This window comes from Cyanistes caeruleus, chromosome 11 (genome assembly GCF_971803275.1).
Source record: "Cyanistes caeruleus chromosome 11, bCyaCae1.hap1.1, whole genome shotgun sequence".
NCBI lineage: Eukaryota > Metazoa > Chordata > Aves > Passeriformes > Paridae > Cyanistes > Cyanistes caeruleus.
The window spans coordinates 9,444,512-9,461,436 of NC_141711.1; the positions used below are offsets into that span (position 1 = coordinate 9,444,512).

The following is a 16,925-nucleotide window of genomic DNA, read 5'->3' on the forward strand; positions in this document are numbered from 1 at the left end:
ACCAAGAGGAGTGACCCAGTCCGTGCGGGGCGAGGGCCGGCCAGCTCCTCCAGCGCGGCCGCACGGCTGCCCGACCCTCAGCCCGCCGCCACCTCCCACCGAGCCCTGCCCAGGCCGCGGGGGCTCGCCCGCTCCCACCACTCCCCGCATCCCGGTGCTGCTACCGCCGGCGGAGGAGCTCGCCAGCCCCGCCGCCCGCTCCTGCCGCTCCTCCGGGGCGCGGAGCCGCGGGGACCCCCGCCCTCCTCCCCGTAGAGCCAGCCGCGGGGGCGGCTCGAAGCGGGGGCTTTCCCAGCCCACCGGAGCCCCCTCGCCCCGCCCGGGAGGCGCCGCCGCTCCGGAGGGGCCGCGCCCATCCCCCCACGCGGAGACAAAGCGCGGCCCCCGGGCGGCACCTGCCGCCGGCCGCTGACCCCCGGCAGCGCTTCCTCGCCCCGGGCCGGGCGCGGCGGCAGCGGCAGCCCGCACCCTCCTCCCCGCGGCCCCGGTGCCCGCCGCCCCTCACCTGCCGCCGCGGCGGCCACCGCGCTCCGCTCCCGCCGCCGCCGCCGAGCGCTGCCCGCACCGAGCCGCGGAGCGCCCGCCCCGCCCCGCTCCCCGCCGGCCGCCCCGCCCCCGGCCGCGCTCCTCCAATAGCAGCCGTCCGCTCCGCGGGGCCCCGCCTCCAAACCGGCCCCGCCCCGCAGGATCCGGCGGGTCCCCCCCGGCACGCGGCCGGCGGCGAGAACCCATTGGCTGGTGAGGGGAGGGGGCGTGGCCAGCGGCCCCTCCGCGCCCCGGGCCGTGCCCGGCATCCCCAGCCCGAGGGCCGGCAGCGGACACGGGGCTTGTGCCGCTCGGCCTCTGCCTTGTCCGAGCGAGGCCCAGGAAACGCCACTGCTCCGGACGTTGCCGCCAAAATGAGAGGCAGCTGCCCGCCGGTCCGACTGCACCGCGCTGTGCCAGAGGGGTCCGCGGCGCCGCTGATGAGAGCTGGGCTTAAAGCTGTGTGTTGTGGAAGAAATCGCAGCATTTCTCTTGTCTCTGCGTTTGTAGCGATGTAACTTTGCAGTTAGGCTCGACAAGCCTTTGTGCTCGGTTCTGTTCAGCCGAGAAGTGCGAGTGGGCAGGAAACTGCAGAGGGCACGGGGCACAGGGAGCGAAATCTGACAGACAGCAAAACCTGACAGACAGCAAAATCTGACAGACAGCAAAACCCGACAGCAAAACCTGACTGTAAACCCGACAGCAAAACCCGACAGCAAAACCTAACAGCAAAACCTGACAGCAAAACCTGACCGTAAACCCGACAGCAAAACCTGATCGTAAACCTGACAGCAAAACCCGACAGCAAAACCCGACAGCAAAACCTGACAGCAAAACCTGACCGTAAACCCGACAGCAAAACCCGACAGCAAAACCTGACAGCAAAACCCGACTGTAAAGCCGACAGCGAAGCCCATTTGTCCCCCTGCACACACACACACAGCATCGGGAGGCTTAGGCACAACCCGGCTCCAATTTGCAGCGTATGTGGGAACCAGCACATTAGCGAGATTGAAGAATGTGACAAAAGCATAGTTATCTCTAGTTGCAAAACAGCGAAGGACATACCATTCCAGCTGAAAGCCGGTGGAGACAAAAGCACCATAAAGCAGAAGCGCCTGAAGTGATATGTGTAATATAAACTGACTGCTGGTTTTGTGATTTTTATTCCTGTGAAGCTGGAAGCTCCAGTTATGGGCAGAGCAGAGGCTGGTGCTCTGTGTAAGAGACAAAGGCATTTCTTGCCACTGAGAACTGACTGCATAAAATCCTCTCTCTGAATTAGGGGTAAGTTCTGTCAGTAACAGCTCTACAGAGGGACAGAATTAATGCTCCCATTTTTCTCACTCACACTGTAACTTCTGTGTTTCCCAGATGTGCTGTGCTCTGCTGTGTTGTTGATCAGCGAATATACAGTTAGTCTAACAACTGACTTGCTATGCATGCAGTGACTGACTGTAAGTACTGGTCATTTGCCTGCTGAGCTGACTGCCAGATGTTTGACAATCCCAGACAAAAGATGGAGTTATGCCTTAAGCACCCAGACAAATTCTATGTGGAGCAAAGCAAACATCTCTGAGGATGTGAAGAAGTGATTCAGGAACTGTAGGTAAAAGCAAATTGAGGAAGAGTGCACTGGCCTGGGTTGTACAAAGTACAGAATTGGCCTTATGCTGGGGTGCCCATCACTTCTTCTTTCTGGCTACAGATGAAGCTACAGATCTCCATTGAAGACATATTGCTGTTCTGAAAGTCTGAATTAGGCTTTCCTCCCACGTGCATTTCTGACATTTCAGAGGGACATAGTTGGTACAAATCCCATGTCCAGAAGTGTCATTAAACATCCACTGTCTTTGTTAAAATACAACAGTCTCTCATACTGCCAGCCCCCAAATTTTACGAAGGAAAAAAAAGTCTGAAAGTTTAGAGATGCTGAACAGTCCCCAGGATCTGGCAGCATGACCATGGTCTCCCAAAGGAAGGATTATTTCAGAGGCAACTGCTGGCTGCCTCTCTGGGCCTTTGCTCCTTGGCCCTTCGTTATGCTGAGGAGTCCTTGGAGCCTGCCATATGCAGAGCCCATGAGGACTCCCATGAGGAGATGATCCCTTACTTGTCCTTCTCCCGACACAGAAAAAGCCATCCTATTACCACACCCCACCCACTGAATCTCTCTTTAGTTTAGAGCTCACTGAATTATCATCTTGCTAATCAGAGACATTTAACCTGCACTCAAATTGCATCCGCCAAAATCCAGTTTTGGTGACTAAGAGCATTAAAAAAAAAATAAAAAAATCCCAACTTTTCTTTGCTCCAACCCATTCCTGACTCAAAACACTAATCCCCTTTGTGCCTTTCCTCCAGAGCCAGTCCCAACCTGCAGCCCCTTCTGTCTGGTAAAAAACATCTGCACTTCACTTAAAAAGCAGAAAAAAACTATATGAGAGCACATTTGAAAGAAGAAACTTTTCCTTCTGTCCCATGGCAGGGTTGGTGCAGGGAACTGGATACAGGGCCTGCCTTGGGAGCAGGGCAAGAAGAGCTTCTGTGCACTTTAGGGATGTTACAGTGTCTCCCTCCCACCCTTCTTACAGTCCTTCTGAGAGACAAGGGTATTGTAAAACCACTGTGGGATTAACCATTCCCCTTCTGGGAAGAGTTTTTAGCAGTCTGCACAAAAATTTCGCAGTTCTTGAAAAAACCCAAACAAACCAATCAAACCCTAGAGAAAAAGCTAATACTCAAACATTATACAGCTGAAAATGGTGTCACACAAAGAACAAACATCTTGAAAAAAATGAAAACAATTTTTATTTCCATTTGTTCAGAAGGTTTGTTTTGTTGTGTTGTTTTTAGTATATTTAAATCCCTAAAGGATCCTTTTCTGTAAAAACCCTTGTTAATGTCTGGTTCTAAGCAGGTTAGCTAAGTTTCTTACGTAACTATTATGATAATCACAAGGCTAGCAGCTGCTTATGCTTCTTTTGATTTCCTTCTTACTCTTCCTCCCCTCCAAGCAGGGGATGAGACAGTTTAAGAAAGTCACAAGGGATATGTGAATACTGTCTACAGCTTCCGGGAATAAAGTGTATTTAGAGCAGTAATTCAGGGACCAACAGAAGGTTAACCACATCTACCCTACTTTATATCTGACTCCATTCCTTTTAAGCGTTCAGTTGTCAGAACATTTAGAAACAGCATTAAGGTCTTTGTTATGGCCATTTGGGCACCTACAGATCTGCTGGCAGCACTCTGTTGATGTTTAATGATCTGATTTTGAGTACAAAAAATCCTCCAGAACCTGCAGGGGTAGAGCAAGAGACTCTGAGCATACACCTATTTGCATAGGTTTGCTTTTCTCCCTGCAGAACACAGCAAAACAAGCTTGGGACGCTTGTGGCAATCCTTTTATCTTGGAGCTCTGCTGCTGTTTTTAAGGACAGACCTTCTCAGATTATCCAGCTGCCAAACACCAGAAATCTCACCTCTCTATGCTTTATGAGTGAGGTCATGAATGTAACTTGGTAGCAAAAATCTGGCAATAAAATACAGTTCTAAATATGTTATGGACAAAACCATCATTGTCTGCCTTTTCCTAGCTCATGAACCTCATTCCTACAGCAAATCTCAAACCTGTTTCTGAGGTAAACAGGACATCTCTACCACTCCACAAAGAGGGAAGTATTTGTTTTTAGAAGGTATGTTGGGAAAGGAACTGTCTTTTCCAAACAAACAAATACAAAGAAATCAACAGGAGCACCTGCAACTTCTGATCAGGATCCTAGAATGTTGGAACATTCAAAACCCAAGTATTAATAAACAAATAATTAAATAAATAAGCATCCTGATTTGACACTACATCTAACTGCTTTTGTCCAGTCTTCTTAAGCAATATTTTCTAGTTTTCTCATGAGTAGAAGGAAGGGCAACTTTTCTCTTCAGAATGCACCTACTGTTAGAAGTCTGCAGTGACCTCATTCAAAGTTATTTCCATAGCCACAAGCTGTTTGCTTTTGAGTTACTGGTGGTTTCTCAAGGAGCAGTAAGAACTCAAAATAGCTTAGCATGGGCCAAGCTCAGGCCACTGCCATCCATTTTTCTATAGTTAATATCTTTCAAAGGGCTTCCTGTTGCTCTTACCAGGTTCTCTCTAGCTCAGCTTCTGTGTCTTGCCAGACAAAGGAACTAATCTGAATGAGCACTGGCTTCCTCTGACCTATACACAGTAGCCAGATCAGTTCCTGGCCCCACCATTCCTGTCCATGATTTTGCAACCACCATCCCCCTCAGATGAGCACTTGGGGCACAGGGCTGGCTGAGCCATCCTTTGCCAGGTCTTTGCTCACAGAGTAAGAATTCAAGTCTCAAAAGGCCTTAGGAAATAGAAATTACTCGTTGAAAAAAGGATCTGCTGAAAGACCTCATTCCAAAAGTGACACTCAACTGTCGACTATAAACCTTTTTGATAACTCAAAGGTATGCAACAGAACAACAGGATGCAGGTTGCTGTGTGGTGGTTTTATTTTTTTGTTTTGTTTGTTTGTTTGTTTTGGTTTTCTTTTTACTAGAATAGACCTGCAGAGCACAGGCAACAAAGTATTCACTTAGTCCTGGCTGAATCATCAGGAAACATGCACTGAGATGTCATGTGCTTGTGTAAATCACTGCTGCAAATGTACCTGAACTGAGGTGAGTGCCCAGGTAAACACCCCCTGTATGGCTGTGCTGGTTTTGTTCAAACTCGCATTTGCTGCCTGTGTTACCATGACAAAGGTTTGGCACAAAGTACTGAACAGATTATACATATAGTCCATGTTACAGCGTCTTCCTGGATATTGCCTTCAGCCAGCTCAGCTACAGCTGCCACTGCTGCAGCCACACCTTCTGGCTTTGGGGTGCACATACAGTGCAGTGCCAAGCTACACATTTAGATCATTGCCACAATGGAATGATGATTAATCCAGGATTGAGGGAATACACAAATCTTCTCTCCTAATTATTATATAGTCACAGTTAATTACAAGGGTTTTTTCCTAATTGAAACTATTCTGCTGTCACTTCACATAGGAGGATTTAGCAAGGAAGAGCAGAACTAAGTGAGCCATGGTAATTACGTGTAACACAGAGCTCTGCCAGCTGCACAGAATCCTGAACAGGATCTGTTCCTGAGTCTTCAAAACTCCCTGCAAAGGACAAGATCCAGTTATTTTCAACTCAACTCATACATCTTCCAGCTCTTCTCAAATTTCAGGTGGTATTTCAAACAATCATTTTTCACAGATTTATTTGCTACTGTTCATTGACTGTTCTTACAGTCCTTGACTGACTTCCTGTAACCTTACACAGACTTAAAGCCACAGACTATCATAATACTCTCTTTAAATGGGTAAAAAGCAGATCTCTTTAGAGCAATACACAGCCCTTGGTTTTGTATTCTCATTTATTGTATACAAGTTTGGCCTCAGACCTCTGCTCATTTTTGATGCCTCCGAATACAATTCAGTGAATGCTGTGCTGACTTTCAAGTTTAGCTGTCTAACCTTCAGCATTTAAAAACCATGTTGATATATGTAACCCACATGCTCAGTGATGTCAAATAACAAATTCAGCCGGTTATAGTAAGGGGGGGAAATTTTATGTAGTTAAACTGAAGAAAACCAAACCCCCAAACCAGGACAAAAATTCTCAGTGACTACTGTGGCAAATTACAAATAGAATCATTATACTAGTCCTCCCTCTTTAACAACACATTTGCCTGATTTTCATCAAGCTCCTGCAAGAAATATAACCTGTAAAAATATTTGTGAAATGATTAAATGACATATTATAGATTTGAAAAATTCCATTGATCTGTATGCACACTTCTTAACACAGCTAAGAGTATGGGAATTTTTATCCCAGTTCTGAAGCCAGAAGATCAAACTGCTTTCCTGACAAATGCTTGTTACTCACTTCTCACTCCAAATAATCTATGTAAAAATCAGCAGTGGAACTTCCCAAGACAACTTTTTGCACTTTCATCTCTCTTACAGGCCATGACTGTTTCTTTTTTCTGTTATTGGCACCCAGTGATACCAAATGAAGTTGGTGCCACTTACATCCCTGTCCCAAAGACCTTGCAGTCTTATAATCAAAACCTCAAACTCTCTTAAAATAAGAGAAAGTCCCACCACAGCAGTGTGGACCAGACAGGCAAGTTGCTTACAGCAAAGAATTACAACATGAAGTGAGCACGCTGCTCCTTTGTCTGCAAAGGTCCCACAGAAGTGCTTGTGAAGCAGGAGTTCCACATGGGATTTGTCTATCTGCTGCCATCGCAGGGAGAAAACTATCTCTTATCTGAGCCATGCCAGAAACCTTGTGTGAGGCCACACACAGATACTGATGTTTAGCTGTTCAGGCAAGTGTTTTGCTTCAGTCAGCCAATTTTCACCCTTCCCGCAGGAAAACAGGCAGTTGGACCTTCCACTTCTTTCCAAATATTATTTTGGAGTCGTTTGTGTCTATTACTGCTGATGTAGTGGCTTAAAAGCACCTGCTGTAGAGTAGCATTTCAATTTCCAGGCAGGACAAAATTAGGAAAAAACCCCAAAGCAACAAAGCAACAACAAGTTCCAATGAGATACTAGAAAGGATAAGAAAGTGATTGCTCCACAGATGATTACTAAAACCACAAAATACCTTTGGAATGACAGATTAAGGAGTTTGTAGAGAAAGCATAATTGGCTTATATTGTCAGAATAAACACATCAAACTTAATACAGCTCTGTATATGAACCCTTTTCCTCCTTCCCTGCCTGCAAGCCTTGAAGGACATGCAGATATCAGTAACAAAGAACTGAAGCCTCAGAAATGTTTTGGATACTTCATTACAAATTATCCTAGGAAAAGGTAACCATGTGTAGCTTCAATGTATTTTAATCTGGCTGTTTGTTTACTCCTGAAGATTTGTGAATGAACAAACAGCAAACTATGAAGAAATAAAGAGCAAAATATAGACAATTATACATGAGGCATTTAGATCAAGGACAGAGCAAAGGGATAATTGGAACAGGAAATCACAAATCCAGCTCCAGAGTGAAAATCACTGTATATTTTATCAGTTATGTCCATCTCGAGGTTCTGTCACTTAGCCCAGGAGTGGCTGCAGTGTGTGGTGAAGATGCAATAGAACTTCATGGTGTCCTGGGAGAGAAGGAGGTGAACACTGACGGCTCTGAGGGGACGCAGGATTTGGGGCTCAGTTCTGTGCAACTGGAAAAGACTCCTTGTGCCCACACCTGGGGGAGAGGGGAACAGTGGGGATGGAGGGACATCTATTCATGGGTCAGGCCCCAAAACCTGTCTGTCCCAGCAATGGTATGTCTGAATCCCAGAACCCCAAGGGGTCTGGAAGGTGGCTGGGGGCTGCAGAGTGGCTCAGGACTCAGTACAGGGGGTCAGGGTACCCAGGACATGTACCTGATTACACTGCAGGGCCTGTCCTGGGCTACTGAGGCCACTGGGGATGCAAACTGGGGGCCATTGGGGTGAGTTAGAGCCTGATGGGAACAGCTAGGGCCACTGTGGGGTGACATGGGGCACTGGGAGCAACCAGGGGTACAACTCAGGGTCTGAAGGGGGTAATTTTGGGCCTTGCAGATGCAATGGGCCTGAGAGGGGCATTTTGCGTGCTGTTTTGATACACAAGACTAGACAGTAAGAGTGAAACAGTGAATGAAATGAACAGATCAAACTGTGGCATTTGCTTTGCTTGTTAAAAAGCACAGTGTGACAGACTTGGCATGGAGCCTGCAGCAGTAATAGACTAAGGCTTTTCAAGTTTTTCACATATACAGGAGAAGGCATAATGAAAAACACTACAGCAGCTTTATTTGGACTTGCACTCCAGGTACTTGGAGTGCAAGCTTACCTTTATTAATCTAATAAGTTGTGGCAATTACTTAGGGATCAGTTCCCTTTTAGTATGATATAGAGTACAGGCAGAGTAATGGCAAACATAGCACATGTCAGTGCAGTGCTGTAAATAGAACTTCTCTTGATTTGCGTTTCCAGTCTTCGCTCCGTATCACACAATTCCAAAATCACATCTCTCACAGCAGCAGCCTGGCCCTTGCCCTCCCCTGAAGGCCTTGGCATCACTCTTTCTGTAGGTCGGGAGTGGATGGCGAGTTTGACACTCTGCAGCTCAGACAGCACCTGCGTGATACTTTCCTGCAGACTGTTAAACTGCTGTTGTAAACTCCCTAGACATGAACTGACTTGTTTAATGTAGTTTAGCTGTTCATTTAAAGGCATTAAAAGAGAATCTATTTTTATGGAGTCATTCCTGGTTTCTCTAGTTAACAAAGCCCCTTCTTTCACACCCCGTGATGTTGTTGTTTGCAGCACATTTTTTAGGTCTTCTATGACATCACTGAGATCTTTCTGCTGCAAGTAATGGCTGGAGGCCTGTTCTTTGATGGCTTCTTGTAAATTTACTGGGCCTTTCTGTGCTTCAAGCACCAAGACTTTCAATTCTTGCAGCCTTACTCGATTGACATAGGTGGAACCAAGAACACCTATAATGGCTCCCAGTACAGAGCCAATAATAGACCAGTTCTTCGTTTTTTCAGCTCTTGTGCGCTCTTTCTCATGGCTTTCCCTGACAGCTGCAGAGAAGAGAGAGAATTTTTCTCTCTCAGATTCTTCTGCATTTAAATATGCAGCTCGGTACCTCTTCTCTTCCTGCAAGAAATGCAGTGATGAAAAGAGAAGCTATGAAGACTGTACTAAAAGAAGAAAAACCCAAACCAACCGCCAAACCCCAGTGCAGGTGAAGTAATATCTATTAGTAGTTTCAGAAATTTTCCCTTGAATGTGGGATTTTCTTTATTAATCCTACTTAAGTCAATGAGACATAATTTAAAGTCTGAGAAATGGAAATGGTTATCAGGAACCACAGCTGAAGATCCCACACATGAGAATCTGCCACGTGATGACAGAAAATGGGTATGAGTAAGCAAGGTCTTTCACTCCCCATAATGTTCACTGTTTCAGCCCTGCTGACTTCTCCAGACACCAGCAGAAGGCAGCTGAGAGAATTTCCATGGATTAACCAGAAAAGAGTTTCTCTCATCCCATGGAGAGTTAATTCATTGAATGGCAGCTTTTTCTTAACTACTCATGTACAGGTCACCACTACAACAATTTATTTTCTACGTTCATTATCTTCCGTTTGATTCTCCAAATATACTTCTCTACTTTAGCATTAACATCTAAAATTTGCACAGGGGATCAAACCATTGACAATAACTAAGTAAAACAAGTACCCTAAAAAATAAACTCTGATCACTTATTTCAGAACTAAACTGCATCTACAAAGACAATCAATCACTAGTGAAGGAAACAAAGCACACAGATTTTTAACATATTCACCAATGCTCAAGTACCAACAAATTACCTGCAGCAACCTGTGTTCCAGAGTGGCCAGTTCTAAATACTGGGTGTCATCCCGAGAGACCCTGTCTAAGCGATCCCGAATTTCCTTCAGTTTAATCTGTTGGGCTTCTACATTTTCACGAGCCTCTCGTACTATCCCTCGAGCTATCATAAAGACATTTTCTGCCTGAGAAGAAACAGCAGTTATTTTAGAGACTTATTACCATAAATACCTAAATTGCTAATTATACAACTTTTTTTTTTGTGGAGGCAGGAAAAAAGCCAGCAACAAAATAAACCACACTCCATTTCAATTCAGGGGATGTGATAAGCTCTATTTACTACATGTATAGCCTAGAACACATTCACAGTACCTGCACAGACAGCCAAAGCAGAAAAAGACATAATTCTCCTTGGATAACCTTTTCTGCCTCACAGACAGTGTTTATGCTTTGTATAGCTCTAGCCATCATTTTAAAATTCTACATTATCTCCAGTTTACCTCTGTTACTTTTCCCTGAGCCTCTCGAACTTCATTGATTCCAACAAATTCTTCGTATCTGTCCCACCAATTCCTGCATGTTGCAGACACTTTTTGGAGGGAGTTTTTTCCCATAACAGTCCCTGATTCTGTGATCCGATGAAGGAGACCCATGGCCATTTCCACCGCAGACTTGGCTTCGGGCCTCTTGGGTGCTGACGGGCAGTAAGTCCTCACCATGTGTAAATTCACTTTTGGACTCCACTTCATCAATGAATGGTGATACTGCAGACCACAGGACACTGAGGACACACTTGATGTGTACTTCATAGGCCCCATGTCTTGAATTTAATCACTAAATAAGTGTTACAAGGAAGAAGAAGAAGAGAAGTTACTCAAGTATGGCTGATTCATAGCTCTTCAACTACATGCGTGCCAAAACTAATCAATTCAAGAATGGCTAAACCATTGCTACTACTTTTACACCACTGCTTACCTAGAGAACTTTCCACAATTTTCAACAAAGTGCAATTGTGCCACAGATTCCTGATTTTCTGTTAGGAAGTACTCCCACCATGCTTCATGCTTCTTGATTACTAATTCACCCACGGCGTGAACAGTGATCATGTGCAGATCCAATAACAGCAGGAGTAACTTCAGAGAAATGTAGTGCTTCAGCAGAGCAGTGATGGCACGATGTGGTTTGTGCCTCAGGCACTCACAATTCTGCAAAATAACAGAAAAGCAAAAAAGGCAGAGAGCGGACAAAATCTCGATAAAAAAAGAAGTGTGGCTTGATTATTCTCTTTATCTTACATTGTGCAGATACAGAAAGTGTTGAAGGATGCAAAGACAAAACACAAGGACAGAGGGAAAACTCAGAAGTGCTGAACCAAACACAAGTATTCCCATGAGATTGCCTACAAAATAATAAACCAGGACGAGCCACAAGAACAGAAAAATCTCAGGCAGTGAACGTACAGCATTCTAACACACAAGGCTGCATTTTAAAATGAGCTTAAAATTCTTGCTTACGCTGCAAAAGCAGGCTGCTAGTTATGGTTTATTGTCTACTTATTTTAAATGTGAACTTAGAGTTCTACTGAGGCCCATTCCTCTAAAAACTGGAAACAGGAAATTTTTTCAGTCAGGTTTTATAAGAAATTTGTGTACGAGTATATTAGGTTTTGACTAATATAATATGAAAACAGGAATTACTGAGAACATTTGATAACTGCTGTACAGTATTTTAAATTATTTTAAAACAGCTTTCCTTGTTAGTTTTAGGTGGTTAATCTCCACAAAAAAGCATCGGACCAGCTGGAAAAATTCTGACCACCACGGGTTCATTCCCTGCTGACTAGTTCCAAGAACTAATAATAACACCGAGAGGCATTAGGAAAATCTTACCAGTTGTTTTACACATGTAACAACATGGAAGATCAAACCCACAAGAACATGGACACGAAGGAAGATCTCAGCATCACTCATACATCTACTGTTAAGAGCGGTGTTGAACACCTACTCTACATTGCAGGCCACAATAAACATCAGCTCAATTTTATCTGTTCCAAGCTGAAAAATTCCCCTCTCCTAATTGCATTACTACCTGAAGAGTTTAACCAAATATTCAGGCTACTGAAGTATAGAAAAAAAAAGAGAGAAAATTGAGATTTGAAGAAGAATTTCTATGCAGTCAGTCACAGACTGTGATGAACGTGATCTCAGCCTGAGCTCAGAGGACACAAGAAAGTTGTGGAAGCTTAATCTGAGATGACGTGCCTGGTTCCTCTCTTGCTTCCCTTGCAAGAGGCATTTCCTCTGCCCGCAGTCACGGACAAACAAGCTCTCAAAAGCTGCCGCACACACAGGGCCGGTGGCGAGCGGGACTCGATTCCAGGGGTGCCGCCTTCCGCAGCGCTCCGTCCCGCGGCCGAACGCACCCCGGCACTCCCGAGGCGCCACCGCGCACCCTCATCCCGCAGCCGGCTTCTTCCGCACCACCGACCCTTCCCTGCCCGGGGGGCCCTTCCACCGACCCGGCCGAGCCGCCGCTCCCCTCCCGGCCGGCCCCGGCCCCGGCCCGGCCCCGCCGCGCCCCGTACCTGCCCCGGCCCGGCGGCGGAAGCGGCGGCGGCGGAAGCGGCGGCGGAAGCGGCGGGAGCGGCGGGAGCGGGCGGAGCGAGCGGAACCATGTCGGGCCGGGAGGGTAAGGCCGGGCCCGGGGCCGCTGGTGCCTCCTGCCCGGCCCCGCCCGGCCCTCACTGTCTCCTCTGTCTTTGCAGGCGGCAAGAAGAAGCCGCTGAAGCAGCCGAAGAAGCAGACGAAGGACCTGGATGAGGTAGGGCGGCGGGAGAGCTCCGGGGGCGGCGGGGGCTCAGCCCCGGCCGGGAGGGAGCCGGCGGGCCTGGCTGCCCGCGGGGTTCCTGCTGACATTTACAGGAGCAGGTAGTGACAGGACGAGAGGGAGTGGGCTCAAAGGGAAAGGGAGGAGGTTTAGATTAGATACTAGGAAGGTATTCTTTCCTGTGAGGGTGGTGAGATGCTGGCACAGGCTGCCCAGAGAAGCTGTGGCTGCCCCATCCCTGGAAGTGTCCAAGGCCAGGTTGGACGAAACTTGGAGTAACCTGGGCTTGTAGAAGATGTCTCTGCCCACAGCAGGACTTTGGAACGGGATGATCTTTAAGATCCTTTCCTACCCGAACCATTCTGTGTTTCTCCGATTCCATGACGACATCCCACCTGTGTTCCACCGTGCTGGTGGATGCAGCAGTGCTGGCTACTGGAGGAGCTTGGAATGCCCTTGCCAAAGCATCAGAGTCAATTAATCACTGCGGTCCCGGGAGCCCAGGATTATTGTGTATCTTGGATAAATTAAGTACCAGTCAATTGAGTGTTAGAGATACTCTGAACCCTTACATTTAAGTTTGGATGTCAGCTGTTATTTCTGAGAACAGTGCATGATGGATGAGGTGCCACTGTTTGGAAAAAAGCAAATACAATATCTCTTTGAAAAAGGAAAAAAATCATAGCTTTCTAAATAAACTTTATTGTCAAAGAAATGGTAGAACTAATAAAGTGCTTACAAGGATCCAAGTTATAAACGTTTGTGTGTCAAATGATGTAATATTTCTTTTTGTCCCAGCCCTGCAATACTGTGAGCACTTGGGAGCAACACATTGCAAGAACAAATCCCACAGAAGTGGATAAATGTGAGGGATTGATTTACTAGGGAAGACATATTAGCCTGCAGGAGACAGGAAAACCTGGAGAGAGGAACAGACTATTCTGTTCTGTGAGGGGTAGGTAGGGGAAGTAGTATGGTTACATTGCAGCAAGGCAGGCTTAAACTGAAAGAAGAGGAAAGCTTTGCAGTTGTAAGGATGAGCCGTAGACTGGATTGGTGAAGAGTCAGTGGAATCTCAGTCAATCTTGTCAAGGCCCTCAGTTCAGTTACCCCAAAGTCCTGAGTGCCATGTTAAAAATCTGGGTTCTTTTCAGCCTTGGTGTCTGAAGAATGTGTATCTAAGGGACAGAGTGTGTCTGACTTCTCCTAGATTTGGAGACTCATCCAGCAAGAGGCTCAATAGCTGCCTTGCCTGTACAGTTTGCCAGCAGTCTCATTAGATTTCTTGGAATTAATACAAATTTATTAAACCCAGCAAAAATGACATATGTGTGAGAGGATTTTTGAAAAAGATTATGCGTTTTTACAGGTGAAAGCAGCCTTACTTTATTTTCATTCTTTATAATCTAAATGTTTTTGTTAGTGCCTGTTTGCTGGGCTTCATGTGTGTCACTGAAGGCATATTAATGAATGGTGTTACTGCAAACATCTATCAGTCAGAGGAATCATAATCTCAGAAGATTATGCCATGGGAAATAATTCCAGAAAGACCAAACATACGGAGTTAAAGTTTAGTCTGTGGTACAGCAAAAACCTTGGTGATAGTTCTGCCATGTTTTGCGTATTTAGCATTATTCATCCATCTTGCCTTGGCCTAGTCAGGTGTTTATTGCTGCTGGAATATTATATTTGTTTTTCATTGCTTCTCAGTTGTTTTTGAATTTTTCTGTGGAAGAGATGTTAAAAATGCTGCTATTCTTTCCTTTAGACTGATCTGGCATTCAAACAGAAACAGAAGGAGGAGCAAAAGAAACTTGAGGAGATGAAAGCAAAAGCTGCTGGAAAAGGGCCCCTGGGTAAGTGAAGTGTCATTCTGGCAGGAGAAATAGGGGTCTGGCTGCCTTCAAAAATTTAATGTTTTTGCTTGACAAGCATAAAAAGGCAGGTGCCTCTGTTATTTGACATAGCTAAGTTAGTTGATGGCAGGTACAGATGATACGGAACAAATAGAGGCTATTTTTTTTTCTTATGCATTTTCATCCCCAAATGATGTAGGTTCTGATCCAGCAGGCAAAACACTGTGTCTGGCATGCTGACCTAGTCCACTGGTATGTGCAGGGACATTTCTACACTTTTTTTAGCACACCAGTCCTTTCTTTTCAGATGTATTACATGTAGGCTTTGCCACAGTCCTCCAAGTTTAACAAATCCAGTGCTTCTCCTCTGGGAGGATGAGTTTCTTCAAGAGCAGAAGATTCTTGGCAGGAGGAAAAAAAAAAAGTGACTGTTAACCAGTCTGGCTTCAGTCCCTCTGCCTGAGTGACTGTGAAATACGTGAGACATGAAGTGAGTTCACAGTGTCTTGGTGGCTCATGGAGCCCAGTCTGTCTCAGTGACAGTTGGAGAGTGTTCATGTGGGTCTGCTTTCACCTTCTGCTTCTCCAATGTTTGCCATGGTCCCATCTGAGATGTTCAGGGCTGCATCCTGCCTGCTTCCGACCTGTGGCCCATTAATGTTACTAACCACTTTTCCATTCTGAGATCGTCAGCTTCACATTTTGGTTCCTATTTTTCAGCAAACTTTCAGTCTTAAGAGACCTTTCCAACAATCCCATAACAAAATAGTTTCACTAATAACATTTGCTATGGAATCTTGTCAGGTACTGTGTGAGAATATGAAGTCCCCTGAGTTCACTTTATTCAAACCTTGATAACCTCAGGGTCCCAGCAGGTCAGTGAGGAAGGATTTAGTCTTTATGGGAATCCTCTTAACTCTCACAAGACTGTTCATTCATTTGCTTTGTTCCAGACTCTGTTATCTTCTCAGATTGAGCTCAGACTTGCTGCTCTGTAGTTGCCCAGTTCTTCACAGAACCCATTCCATATCTGGGAGCTTTCCTGACAGTTCGTGAGTTGTCTGACATAGTGTCTGTATTGATATTGTAAATCTTACCCAGCAGATCTGCATTTTCACATTACAGCTTGTTGGGTGCTCTTGAAGGAGGTGCCATCCAGTCCCACTGACTTGGAATATTATTTATTTATCTCAGACTGCTCTAACTTCTCTGATTTATCTATGTACAAAAAGTGTGCTGGGTGTGGGACTTGGAATGTCTTTGGTGTTTCAGACAGATGCAGAAGAATTCATTGGGCCTCTGCTCTGCCCTTACCATCCTAAACTCATTCTGTGTAGGGTGCTTCAGCTCACAGATCTCTTCAGACTTCTCTTTCTCTGCCCTTTTCTAGACTCGATGTCAGGCACCTGGCCCTTGTCTGATGCGTACCAAAGTCAGTAAAGATTGTTGTGTTGCTGTGGCAGGGTCAGCTTATTTCCAAGAGCCTTAGCAGGGCGATGCTGTTGGAATCACGTTGCAATGCACAGTCTGTTGTTGATGCTCGGCCCTTGCACTCTGTCTTGGTGCAGCCTTGCTGTTCTCTTCCCTTCCTACTGGTCATACCTGATACAATTGGAGAAAAACAGCATTTATAACAAATGTTACACTTGTTGCTGTGTCAATACCTGGTATTCTTTCACTTTAGTGTCTTCAGTAGTCTGCAGGGACTGTAGACTACTTCTGTAGAGCTTCTGTAGAGCTTTGATCCCAGCTGGGGGCTTTGGTGTAGGGATACCAATGCTTTTATTCCCTTGATTTTGATTTGACCAGACTGCTCCTGCTGTGTAAGAAATAATCAACGGAGAAACAAAGCAACTGTTGGAATATTTAGTTCCATTGTAGAATCTTGAGGCATATTTGGTTCCAGGAGAAACTTAATTCCTAATGTTAAATAAATCACTCTTCAAAATAAGGTGCGTGAGATCAAAACCACACAGGAGTAGTCACACATGCAGAAACAGTTCACCAGTGGGGACCTGGGCTGTGCAGGCTGTCTAATGGGGGGATTCATCTTTATGAGGAGCTGCATTTGTAGCTGAGCTCTGTCACAGTCACCTAACCAGCTGTGTTGTTTCTTTTGGCAGCCAGTGGTGGAATAAAGAAGTCTGGCAAAAAGTAGCTTGATCAAACTGCAGGGTAAGAAGTGATCAAGTTCCCCAATGGACCTGCAAACTTCAGAGTCTTGAAAACACTCTGTCATTTGGGAAACATTGTACATTTTGTTTAGTCAGAATAAATCTTTTTTGTTAAGATGTGA

The 16,925-nt window shown here is 45.7% G+C and overlaps 2 protein-coding genes and 1 long non-coding RNA gene across 5 annotated transcripts in view; 1 reads left to right on the top strand and 2 right to left on the bottom strand.

The window, feature by feature from the left end:
* The window catches only part of PLXNB1 (plexin B1), a 77,540-nt gene extending 76,948 nt beyond the window's left edge, over positions 1–592 (bottom strand). The window contains exon 1 of one of the 2 annotated variants that reach the window (XM_086846026.1): positions 506–592. The gene's annotated coding sequence lies outside the window, so the exon portion shown is untranslated. The remainder of the gene's footprint in view (positions 1–505) is intronic. The other variant, XM_086846025.1, reaches the window with a different exon arrangement.
* A 7,802-nt stretch (positions 593–8,394) lies between these two features.
* CCDC51 (coiled-coil domain containing 51) lies at positions 8,395–12,615 on the bottom strand. Of its 2 annotated transcripts, none has more exons than XM_086846919.1 (5): positions 12,532–12,615; positions 10,923–11,152; positions 10,448–10,781; positions 9,968–10,132; positions 8,395–9,252 (listed from the first exon to the last, which is right to left on the bottom strand). In XM_086846919.1, exons 3-5 carry the CDS (start codon positions 10,763–10,765, stop codon positions 8,476–8,478), a joined length of 1,260 nt encoding a protein of 419 aa, XP_086703045.1. In that variant the 5' UTR covers positions 10,766–10,781; positions 10,923–11,152; positions 12,532–12,615; the 3' UTR covers positions 8,395–8,475. The 2 variants fall into 2 exon arrangements, with proteins under 2 accessions (XP_086703045.1, XP_086703044.1); XM_086846918.1 differs by lacking the exon at positions 12,532–12,615 and adding an exon at positions 12,209–12,494.
* On the top strand, positions 12,532–16,925 carry LOC111935045 (uncharacterized). Its single transcript, XR_015275186.1, has 4 exons — positions 12,532–12,635; positions 12,712–12,767; positions 14,542–14,629; positions 16,753–16,925. It is a non-coding gene; the product is annotated as an uncharacterized LOC111935045 (long non-coding RNA).